Here is a 12,932-nt window from a genome sequence, read left to right as displayed (position 1 = left end):
GAACTCTTTATCACAGCTTCGGCCGCGTTTGATCCGAACCGCCAACAAGCTCTTTTATTCAAATTCCCCACGCAATTTGGCCAAATAATTTTTGCACGAGGTGTGACCAACGACCATTGAGGGTATGGTTAATGGCACTCAGCCTTCTGTCTCCCAAATCAATCGTTTGCCGATTGATTTGTCAAAGGCATTACGCTAATATTTTGGGCAAATACTGGTAAAAGTCGCTGGCGTCAAAATGACATCGAGTGGTTTAACTTTTCCACCCTCAAGTTTCAGAAAAATTAAAAAATAAGGTGGAGGGTGACAAAAACGACATTACAATGAGAACGACTTAAATTATTTGTTCAAGTGTCACAAGACTTTTGAGGTTAAGCCGCTATTAACGAGCCGTAAAATATCAAAATAGGTTTGAAGTTCTTTAAATATTTCAACATTTCAACATAAAAGTAATTAACTAGAATTTGAATCTAGGTCTTTTATTAATAAACTTCTGAGAAGATTGTTTCAGTTCTCTTCTTCTGTAAAATATTAAACTACTTAAGTTCTTGCCACTCGACATTTGTTCATTATTCGTTTTAGATTACTCAAAATATTCGAAGCTTCTATCACCTTCAATTAGAGTTACAGGAAATTAATATGCAAACAGTACAATCTTTGTATTTGCATTCATACATGGGCAGTTTAATTAAACTAAATTCCCTCATGTAGCTCACGTCATGACATCGTGCACACAAACTGCAACAGGATATTAGAATGTTTGACAAGTTGTCAATGCATCAGGACTGCAAGGAAGAGGCGGAAAATTGCCGAAGAAATCTTATCGTTCATTTGGAATGTAAATCAAAACAAATACACATAAAATTACTTAAAATTGCAATGAGTTTCTTTTGCTCCTGTCAAAAAACGAAAGTCCTTGCATGTGCATTAAATGTGTAAGACCATATGGCACTTGATACTGTATCAAATGTAATAATTTAATTTCTTTGGACCTTTTTTTAACTACAGCTTTTTTAAGCTATAATTTAATCTACAAGTTGAAAGTAATAAAGAACTTTTTCTTCTTGCTAAATAAATATACATTTTCCCTTTGGTGCAGTGTCATACAGCCATAAGATGTCAATGTCCAAAAAACAACCTGAAAATCTCAGCAAATATTCTTCTTTCGAACCGATAAAGTTGTCATATGAGTTCGGCTCCTTCAACGTATTTGCTTCGACTTCTTTATAGTCAGTCGACAATGCCAGGAATTTCTTGTATTAAAATCGAAATAGCCAGAGGGCAGGAATCCACCCCAGACATTGACAATACAGCAGTATCTTTCGTGATATCGGGGGAGTGTATATCTGACTGCCCCCTGAGTTCAGGCCGTGTCCTTACAGCTGTCAACATGTTTAATTGAAACTGACACTCAGTGTCCTTTTATGGACATTGCCATGCGTTACCGTTACCTTAACTGTAACTGTAATTCGACTTGCCTTCGTCCTTCTGGATTATTGCCGAACATTCCGAAAGGGGGAGTATCTTCTCCCCCATATATCGTAATTTTGGGGGTTGCCTAATGCATTTCGATGTGCGTTTCCTTTTAGCGAGGTGTATTAGTTTAATTTATGCTCTTGCTTGTCCATATTTTTAGACGAAATTCCTAGTTTCTGTGGATTTTTGCGTTGACTTGAAAATAAGTTGGTTGTTCGCTAATGATTTGAACCTTATTGCCAATTATTTATCAACGATAAAATAAAAAATGTTAATTGCATATGATGAAGTATTTTTCAAAAATTAAAAACAACTTGTTTAATGTTTCGAACCTAATAGCTTTTTACTCATTTATGATAGATTATTTTGGAGATGCTCTTTAAATTCTGACTTGTCTAATGCCTCGACATCCTTAATAAGACTCCGAAAGCACTCTTTCTTATTCGCAAAACAAGAACTTTAGCCCCTGCAACACTTCAGAGGTAACCCCCCAAACCCAACCGAACTGTAATTATTATTACTAAGCTCAGTCACCTCCTTTCCTTTCTTGAAACAGGAGAGCGGAGCCCTCATTTAATTGCAGACTAGCAAATACTCAAGATATTTTTATGCAGGCAATTCGTATTTTTTCCGTTCGGAGTTTTCCGTTTTGGGTTTTCGATAGGGGAAAAGACGGCGGCCTCTTTTGTTTTCGTCACGGACGAGTGGCGAAAAGCAATCACGGCAGCTCCTTGCCAGGAAAAGCAAAAATATCTTTGGCAACATTTCTTTATTTATTTTTTTGTGTTGTTTGCGCATTTTTCCAGGACGTCTTTTGTGTTATTGGTGAAATTAGAATTTCTCATTAAAATAAGTGTTGGCCGAGGGAGCCGCTTGACTTGAGACATTCAAGCGTCTCCCAGGGCAAGGTGCTCGTCCATGGCAATGGACTTAAGTCGGAATTTATATTTTCCCCCTCATTTTTTGTTTATGCATGGTCACTCATTAGTTGAGCTTGAAATCTGTCTGTCAGACTCTGGCATTTGTATCTGTATCTTTATTTGTTCTTCCTGGGAGTACGAGATTCCTTTCAGCCCTAATGGCATTTCTATCCAATTGTGTACAGTTCTTTGTGAGTAATTAAAATGGCAACTCTTTAACGTTTCATTTTAAACTTTTTTTGGGTTCAAGTGGCTTATCTTTTTCATCTTCATCAAACGGAGGTTTATTAGAGGGTTAATAGGCTTAAAAACTGAAACACTTTGCGGTTATTTAAGAGTTTTCAGATAGAATACATTTGAGCTCAATAAAATTAAGTTCAGTCTGGTTATATTGAAACCTTTTGATAAATTAAGATTTCTAGACATCTAGGTAATGGTCTTTTGAGTTTTATATGCAAAGATAATGAAACAGCGAAATGAAAGCAATTTAGATAACGTTATGCCAATGAGCAGTTAAAAACATAAGTAACATAATTTAAATGATTTTTTGTAAGTTACAACGAAAATTCTTGCTTTAAAAGACATTTTTCTTTAAAAACCATTAATCATCTATTCTATTCGCATTTTTTAATCTAATCAACACAAAAAATTTCAATTGTGTTGCATAATTGTTCTATACTAAAGCCACAAAAAAAGTTTGTATGCAAGTATACATTTGAACTGCCACTGTTCGGTTCAAGTTAAACTTTCCGTTTGTCCAACTTGATCCACCCTGACCACACTCAATGCGCCACATGCATCCGTAGATATTTGATATGGGGCACAACATTGTTGCTACTTCAGTGTTTGAAGTGTGGCCAAAAGTTTGGGCTTTGAACTTTGGCTTGTTACGTTCAAGTGGCTGCCATGTATAAATGTTTGGCTTTCAGATCCACAAAACTTTATGCAAAACACAGCAAACTTTGCTGAATATGGGAGAATAGTTTGCCGGTCTCGGTTTTCTGTTTTCTGTTATTGTTCTGTGGCTGTTTCCATTTCTGCATCGTGTGCTGCTGACAAGCTGCGTAATTTTCCTGTCTCAGGATCTGCAATAATATAGATAAAATACAATTTCCTTAAGCAATTTTTGTTTTAATTAATTCTGTATTACTATTTTTGTGACTTCAACGTGCCTGGAATTTCCCGCTTTGGCTTCTGTTTAATGTCTTCACCCAAACAAATTTCGCCCCCTAAGGACTGCATTTAATTTTTCCCTTCCATTGGTCTTTTTTTTTTTTGCTTAATTTCTCTGTTTGCTGTGCAGTGTAATTAGCCACCTTCTGACCAAGACAGCTGCTGATGCTCCTTATATTTTGTAGATTTTTTCCATTCCCTGTTGTGCATAAAATGTTTAAGTTGACATTTTGTACCAACAGTTTGTAATTTTCTTACCCCTTTCTATTGAAAACATTACCGTTTCTTTTTCCTGCTCTATTTTCTTACTAATTTCTTGCTTTTCCTGCATTTACTTGCAGACTGGTTAATTACATTAGCAAAACAGCAGCGTTTCTGCTTTGCATTTTGGTTTCTTATCCCTTCCGGAATTTGCTGTTGACATTCTGAAAATGTAAGATGCTCTTTAAAGTTTTTCTTAAATTTTTTCTTCATTGGAAATCTATAAAAAACTTAACCTTACCATAGACTTAGAAAAGCAACTTATTCTTGAAAAGTTATATGATTCAACGTATAATAGACTCCAAACATTGTGTAGTTACGCATTAATAAATAAATAAAAATCGATTTGAAGTTTGTTTTAATCAAATTAAATACTTTAACATTTTTATAAGATTGAATACTTTAAAGTAATTCCAAAAAAATCTCGGCACTTGAGACAAAGTAATGGATTCGAATTTATTGTTAACTTTATTACAACTCCACATGCGCAATTTAACTGGATGTGGAATATTGTAACACGTGATTCAATTTCGTTCATCAATTTTAATTGATTGCTTCAATTGGTTTCTGTGCAAAAGCCTCCCATCCTTTCACCAAGTGCAATCCCATCAAGATTTTTATGTTCATAGCCACTTTATTCGTTTTCTTTTTTCCTGTTTTGGCTACTGTACTGTTTTATTTTTCCGATTTTTATGCGTTTTTAATGTGTAGAGCAGCTACTCCTTTTATTCGCTTCCCTTTTTTCTGTGACTCGCATGTAATTCGATTCCTAAATGTATTCCAACGGATTTTTATGTGTTTCTACAGTAAGTTTATAGCGGTATTATTCGCATATGGGCGTGGCAAAGCGCCCTTCCTTCGATCGTTAAGTTTTCCGATTTAATGCATTTCGGCGAGCCTTAAAGTATGCCACACTAATTAGCATATGAGCTGCGGCAAGCCGAGCCGCAAACTTACAGCTTATCGCAAATATTCCCAAACCCCGATCCGAACCAGGAGCAAATGGGCACCATCCATTAGCCATTAGCCGTGGGGCCGTCGTAAACCTACGACAATATTGACGTAATCGACTTTCAGCTGCCTCTCCGGCGACACAATTTAACCACAAATGAGGCTTAGCCGTGGGGCAATGTCACCGTAGCCGATTACTTCAAAGTCGCCTTCGAATATCAAATCATTCCAGTCCAAAGTACCCATTCCGTGATATCTCTGCCCACAAAACCCATCACACATCACTTGCCCATAGCTCACCTCAAACAACCACAATTCGGAGGCGGTTTGCATTTGTTTTCACATTTTGGGGTTCGAGGAGGGTTTACTTAACTTGAAACAATGAGAAATGTGAATTGACCGGAATGCGGTGAGCGAAACCACATTTGGTCGTAACAAGCTCCTTTGGGTTTGAGTCTACAAGGTAAATTTGATAGCATGCCTTAAAAATTGAATTCGTTTCATTAAATTTCAATAAAAGTTTTGTGCTTGTTAATATCAAGTAGTTTTAGGAATATTTTAGAAATATGCAAGGCACGTTTACTTTGTGTATATACACTTTGTGTTAAAATGTATAACGAAAATAATAAAACTTTTAAGAATGATATTTCCACCTAATGAGGTTAACCTAACTTTAAGTTTCGTAATAAAAATATTAAAGTATTCAATTTTTAAAAATATCTCAACTAATGTTCTTCTTAGCATTAAAAACGCCAGTTTTTGAGTTTCTGTTAGATTTAAAAACAGAGCACTCGTTTCTAACTCATTCCCAATTAAAATGTATAATGCCAAAAACCCTTAACCCCTCTGTTTCCATTATAATTAAGAACCCTCGCCTTGGGCTTTTTGAGGCATTAAACATTGACGAAACCAACGCCGTGAATTATGCTTCGCCATAAACTTATGCACGTTGTACAGATGCTGGACATAAAAATTGTGTAAATGAAAACTGCGCCCAGTCAGCAGCAATAAAACATTGCGTCAAGTCTGGACCGGGATTAGGATATGGACCTGGATTTCATATCGCTATAATGAGCGAGGACACCCCGAGAAAGCCATCGTGAAGATCTGCAAACTTAGATAAATAAAAATATGACAGCTGACACTAAAAAGGAGAGACGCGCCAAGTACTCATCATAATTAAAGCCGCGGGGTTAGGACGCAATAAAAGCCTGCAAGGATTCATATGGATAATTAAGTTATGGCGGGTGCCAACGGAAGGGTTAAAGCCTGTCCCGCGAATGGAAACCCAATAAAACGATCGTAAAACTTCGGACGAACACTCACAATTTGAGGAGCATGTTCCTAAGGCGCATATTTTAATTCCGAGATGGATCTGGAGTGGAGTTCAGTGGGTGGAGTCGGTCATAAACCCCAAGTGGACATTAAAAAATTTCAGACTTAATTTGTTTATGCAGTCATATTTCGTAGTGCTACCATAATTTGTAATTCACTTCTAAAATTGTTTGCATAAATTTCAGGGAACACTTTATTTTATTTATAACTTGAAACAAGTTGAACAAAAACAGTTGGAAGTATAAAAACCTTGTTAAAAATAAACCCGTTTTACAAATTTAATTTGATTATATTTATTGTATTGTATCAATATGAACCCATAAATAAATATTAACATTTCATCAGGTTAGCAGGCTAACAAACTTTACTTGAACCTTTTGTTTGACGTATTTTTGTAAATAAATTAAAAATATAAATAATCAAGCTTGTTTTCCTAAAGCGTACATGTTAAAAATAGCTTGCTTTTAATATATTTTTCCAACTCTGCTTGAATTGATTTCGAATGCTTTGAAATTGGCTCGAATCGCTTCCTTTCCCAATCTACCAATTTAACATAATATAAAAATCAACCCACCCCCAATCAGAAACAGAGTTCAACAATCTTCGAACCCCTTTTTCCAGTTCCAATACCAAAAACCGTATCAGTTGGCAGATAGCACAAACTTTTATGCGCTTGTTAACAAAAGCGTGAAATTCAATGCCCGGGACGAGCCGGCGAGCATAAAAAATAAAAGAAGAATTTACGACACTGCGAATTAAACTTGATTTTTATTTAAATAAATTGCATTTTATTTTCCGCCTCCCCCGCCCCGCGGCTGCCACAATAATAAGCAGGCAACGCTCATAATTTGCACCGGAATCCGATGATGATGCCGGCGGATAATGGTGATACGGATATGGTCGGATATGTATGGTATGTATTTCACCGAGGATAAGGGCAGACCGAGTGACTGACTGACTGGCGACGGTTTGGTGGCTGCTTTATGCATTTTTATTTATTACAGCGCCAGGAAATGTTTGTTGATTTTCCGCTGCTCGGCTGCCACAATAAAAATCAACGCCAGCCAGAAATTATTTTCTAGACGAACGCGCCCCGTTCGAATCACATAAAAATGAGACCGAGAAAGTACTCCAAATTGTACAGAATTCTTTTTTTATATATCATTAAAAGCGGAAATGTTTTGCGTCGCAACGAACGGCAGCCGTTTTGAAAGGAACCAAGTGAAACGGATTGATAAGGTTAGGCACAAAAGGTTTTCGGCTGAAAATCCCTATAAATTAACGTTCACTTAAAAAGACAGATAAACAAGGTTTACGATTGTAGTGTCCTTTCGTCTTCTTAATTCGTAACTGATAAAATTAGTGAAGATATACATACAAGTATCTAGGAATTTTCTTAGAAAAGTTACACAAAAACACAATATTTTTGTGGCAAAAGTAAAGTAAATGTATCTCTCTCGGTTTGCAATATCTGTATTATAGAAATAGTACCAACTAAGCACATTTGATTTATTCTGAAACCTCTCATTTTTAACTAAACTCATTTTATTCACTACGATTAGGCTCAATCGATTTTCTTTACTCTACAAAGATAAGGCTTTACTGTATGAAGGGTGATTGTGACGTTGAGCCTCAGTTTCTCCTGTCGCAGGCCGAGTGGCTCGAACAGAAAGTTCCTCAGCAGATGGCCTAGAACCACCTTGAGCATCACCATGGAATATCGTTGCCCAATGCAACTCCGTGCCCCCGGCATAAAGGGTAAAAAGGTGTTGGCCTCAATCTTCGGCTCTGCTCCACTCGCCCATCGGTCCGGCTTGAAAACCAAGGGATCCGGAAAGAAATCCTTGCAACGCCCCATGTAAAATGGTGAAATGATCACATCGCTTCCCTTCGGTATAAAGAAGTCATCTGAAAAGGAATAAGTCAGTTTGAATTCCCTTCCCAAAGTACTTAAAAAAATATATCTAAATAGAAGTGATTCATGGAAGTTAAGAATAAACGATGCTTACTGATTTGACAGTTTTCAGTGGCTTTTCTGCCGAGAAATGGACCTGAAGGATACATTCGCAGGGTCTCCTTCACACAGGCCTCCAGGAACTCCAGACTGCGCGCCTGATCCATTGTGATGGGTTCGGACTTGTCCCTTCCGCACACCGACCAAACTTCCTCGCGACACCGCTCCTGGTGCTCCGGATGCAGGGTCATGTTGTACATGAAGAACTTCAGGGTGGTGGCCGTTAGATCAGAGCCACCAAATATGATGGTATCCACCTCCTCGCGAATCTCACTGACCGTCAAAGGCTGTCCATCGGGACCCTTCGCCTGGAGCAGGCTGTCCAGAAAACAGAGGGTCCTTTTGCCCTCGTCGCATTCCGTGTTGTTGGTGCTGTGCATGTTGCAGTTCTCCGCATCCTCACTGATTTTATCCACCCGCTTTTGTATGATTCCCTCCGAAAATCTTTTAAGTATACTTAACAATTCCTGCTCGCGTTTAAATTGTTTGGAGAGGTGAAAGAATAACGAGCTGCGATATAAGGGGTGCTTTATCCGAAGAGCGAAAATCACAAGGATTCTGAAAGAGAACGAAGGATCTGCTTGGTTAGTACCCTTCAAAGATGCCATGGTAGCAGAACAAAAACTTCTATATACAACTTTACAATTTTTTAAAAACTGAACAAATAATCCGCCAATAAACTAATAAAATAAATAAATTACTCATAAAATATCTAAAGGTTTTTGAGTAACGATATATTCATTTAGGTGCGGAAAGAGTTCAGTTTTTTAAGTCTATTTATTCTCTTCACTTCTTCACTAAGCCTAAAACATACCCGTTTGCTAGTCTTGATAATCAGATGCTGTATAAACTGTTTGCTTTACTTCCTTCTAATAGCTCATAACTGATCTCTTATTATTAACGCATACCCAATTCGCCTAAAAGGAGAGGTTCCTAGTAGAGATTGTTCAGTATAAACTTACTCTTTCACAGCATCGAGGTACTCCAGCTTCCCCTCAGATAAAGCACCCACAGAAACTCCGAGGGCAGTTTCGCAAATGGTGTCCAAGGTGAAGCAACTGATCAGCTGATGGAAGTCCAGCGGGTCCTTGGAGTCAGCAAACTCCTCGACCCTGGTCAAAAGAATCCTTGACTGTCTTTCGAAAACTTGCATGAACTGCTTGATCATGCTGTAATTAAAGGCTGGCATGATGATCTTCCGGCGATGGGTCCACTTCTCGGAGTTACTGGTGAAGAGACCCTCGCTAAGCCAGCTCTCAAACACCCTGTAGTCGTTGGTCTTCTGCAAAAGTTGCTGGGCACTGCACAGAGCCTGGATGTCCTTGGGATTGCAGTCGATGAGGTAGAGCTTGGAGCCCATCCACAGCTTTCCTCGATGATCCTTCAAGTAGTCCCCTATCATATTGGTGGCGGTGCGGAGGAAGTGCGGACCCAAAAACTTGGCCACGATGTGCAGATGGCCAATTATGGGCAGGCTCGGCGGACCCGGCCAATTGTGGGTGAGCCGATCGATCCTGTTCTGGCGCTCGAACACATAAAGCAAGTACAGGATAAACGTGGCTAACAGGAGACCGAATCCTAGCCATAACATTGCGACGGAGGTTCAGATAGCAACTGCCTCGATCCGGTGTCGCATCGAGCGTTTTAAGCGGAACACAGACGCGCAGATTGGACGGTAATCAAAGGGTCACCGGACCCAAGGGTCATAAACGTTGGCTGTCACGCTGATTTACACTCGAAAAAACTATTGATCAACCGCATTTTAAAGTTCCCTTAAGCTTAGTGGAGGAACAAACTGCTAATAAATTTTCTACTTTATAGAGTTTTTGCACAAATGCACAATTTAGTCTGTAAGTTACGATAAAGTAAAATAAAATACAGATAGTTTTTTGTTTGCCTTGTAAAAGTTTAGGTTACATTAGGATCAATTTATAGCAACTCAATTTATTTAAATTAAAACCACTTAAAATCTGTTACTAATGTTTGACACTAAAAATGTTTGTGTTTTGCTTGGAACTTTTTCCAAGTGCAATAGCGAACTTAAAGTTGGTATTATGCAAGAAACCGATTAAGAGCAACTGTCGGGTCGGCAGCGTTATTAACACTGCGCATATTTATTTATACAGAATTCGAACACCCCAATATGTATATTATAAGCGTATTCAAATCGATTCGGCTGCGAAATTGAAGTGACTCTTTTTGCTCGCCCCCAGTCGTTTAAGTACTTAACATCAGGCAGCGGAGATGTAAACAAAGCATTGTGAATCTAATTCCTCTAATTCTAAGACGGATTCGAAATGCTCTAATCTAGCTCATAATTACCTGACTATTTAACGAAAATAGTTGAAAAGACTATTTACTATTATTTGTTGCCAATATAAGTTTATATAACTTTTGTATTTAGTTTTTAAATATTTTTTTGTAAAAATCTGTATCTTTGTTTCAGTATATCTGCTTTGGAAAAGAGATAGTATTATTTTTTAATTAGGCAATTACAAAAAGTCAACCCATTTATTGGATCTTAAATTACTTATATATTTACATTGAAATATTTTTTATTTCAAGTCCGGGACATTCCTCGATAAAGATATAAAAACTTAAATCAGAAAAAAACTTTTTCTAAACCTGACTGCACTTCATCTTAGAACTCAAGTTTTGTCAAGCCAAAAATTTATAAACAAATACACTTTAATTTCGTCGATGCCTTTCGCTTCCCCATTACTTTTTGTTTTATTTCCTAAATTATAATTTCGTTTGTACTTTTGTCGATTGCATACAAATTTCTTCAGGCTCATAAAACTGAACGGGGGAATCTGTTGATGACCACCCAGTTGCGGGTATACGTGTTGAGAAATTGTGATTTCAATTATCTAAACTTTGCTTTGGTGTTTTGTGTTTTAATATAAAGCTACAAAATTTGTTTTTCGAGGAAAAGAGCTAAAAAAAAAAATAGAAAAACACCTAATCACATTAATGCAACAATTATTAAACACAACTTTAACAATAAATCAAAAATCACCACTCAATCAAATTAAAACCAATCTACAAACAAACGAGTCATCATTTCAAAGCAAACCAAACTACGCAAATACCTACCATTAAGTCTCAATATTAATGGACAACCAGTGAGTCATATTTGTCAACTATAGAATATTTCTTTTGTTTTCATTTTAAACGAATAGAATAAACATTAATTCAAATTGGCTTGCCAGTTATATTAACTTTATTATGATTGTCATTTTATGCACTCTTCAGAAGTTTGTGTTGTTGGTTTTCCTCTCGACCAACTATCATTCAATTCATATTTTTTGTTTAAATAGTGATAAGTACAAAAACAAAGGTAATTCCCCTATCCGCTATTTACACCAATTAACACGAAAAAATTATCAGTCGACAAAAACACAATAAAAGAACAAGGTAATTTTAATTAATGCGAGTGAAGTTAATATTTGCTAGTCAACACACAAACATTGATACAAACATAATTAGTCCTTTACCTGTCTACTGTGACTTCTATATGTGTAATTATCTGTTTCATTCTTGCAGGAGGGGTATTCATTATAATTATTAAACTCAGTTCAGGTTTCAGATTCGCTAAAATTCGCTTGTAGGCTACAGATTAATTAGTTTGTGATTGTTTGCAAGTATCAAATAATATTCAACTTCGATTGATTTTTTATTTTAATTAATGAGGATGACTACTTTATTTCCTGTGCCGTCATGTATTATAAATGTAAAAAAGTTAAAGGGGTTCTCGGCTATAGAGCAATTTTATATATATGTAACATATGGCTATATTTTATAAAACAAATATGTTATTTGGTGAATGGATCAGACTCATATTTAATCATAATTTAAGAAATCGAAGATAATAAAACTTTCATTTTGGCTAAAATTCCACTTTTTGCCATCAGCCAATGTGTACAGATTCAATTCATTAATTCAGCAAACGCAAATGCAAGTCAATGCCACTAATCAGAACTAACTGGACAAAGCATGACAATAACCCTTTGAAGTTGAGGCGAAGCCAAACAATTGCTTTCGCGTAAATTCCCTTATCTAATGGATGCCAATAAACAGCGATCTAAACTCCCACACGCACATCCTGCCTGCTATATGGGGATATAATGCAGTTATGCACCTGACAGAACCAAGAACATTGTCTCAGATGCAAAATTAAAAGTGATGCGTGGCCACAGGAGGCGGTAGTGGGGGCTTAATAGGAGGAGCGTAGAGAAAGGCTTCATCAGGTTGGTCTTGCCAGGGAGAAAGTGGGGGTGTGGCAGTTCAAACTAATTTAAATTTATGCAGCACACTGTTGACCACACCGCTGAGTACCCTTCATTTTTTATTGAGTGTAAAGGTTTTAGGTTTGATGCTTAAGATTCTAAGTTTTCACTTTATATATGTATTAATTATCCTTATAAGACATCTTTTAAAAATTAAGCTATGTTTGGGTCTATGCAAATTATAAAACTAATAACAATTAATTGAATACCTATAATTAAAAAGAAAATACAGAATTTTTAGATTTCATATTAAAATAAAGATGCGAAAGTTGATCTTATATTTTACGTGGTGTTTTACTGTTAAGACTTTTTGAATTTCAAACAAAAGTAATACTATAAGAATATAATAAATATTATATAATTGGCTTATCCTGAGTTTCGAAAGAGTATTTGTCCCTCGAATCCTAAGGAATTCGATCGTGCCTCATTATTGTTGTTTGTGGGCATCGGTGTACTGTAATTAAACTGCATATTATCAGCCACGACACTCACAACCACTCAACTGAGGCAGCC

The 12,932-nt window shown here is 36.7% G+C and overlaps 1 protein-coding gene across 1 annotated transcript; it reads right to left on the bottom strand.

The window, feature by feature from the left end:
* Nucleotides 1-7,571: 7,571 nt before the first annotated feature.
* LOC108099974 (probable cytochrome P450 312a1) lies at nt 7,572-9,733 on the bottom strand. The gene is made up of 3 exons (XM_017203665.1): nt 9,093-9,733; nt 8,126-8,688; nt 7,572-8,024 (listed from the first exon to the last, which is right to left on the bottom strand). The coding sequence occupies exons 1-3, from the start codon at nt 9,719-9,721 to the stop codon at nt 7,681-7,683; spliced, it is 1,536 nt and encodes a 511-aa protein (XP_017059154.1). The 5' UTR covers nt 9,722-9,733; the 3' UTR covers nt 7,572-7,680.
* Between the last annotated feature and the right edge of the window lie 3,199 nt (nt 9,734-12,932).

Source organism: Drosophila ficusphila, unplaced genomic scaffold (assembly GCF_018152265.1).
Source record: "Drosophila ficusphila isolate 14025-0441.05 unplaced genomic scaffold, ASM1815226v1 contig_106, whole genome shotgun sequence".
NCBI lineage: Eukaryota > Metazoa > Arthropoda > Insecta > Diptera > Drosophilidae > Drosophila > Drosophila ficusphila.
The sequence above is the reverse complement of the archived record's forward strand: the minus strand, read 5'-3'. Positions and strand labels throughout refer to the sequence as shown.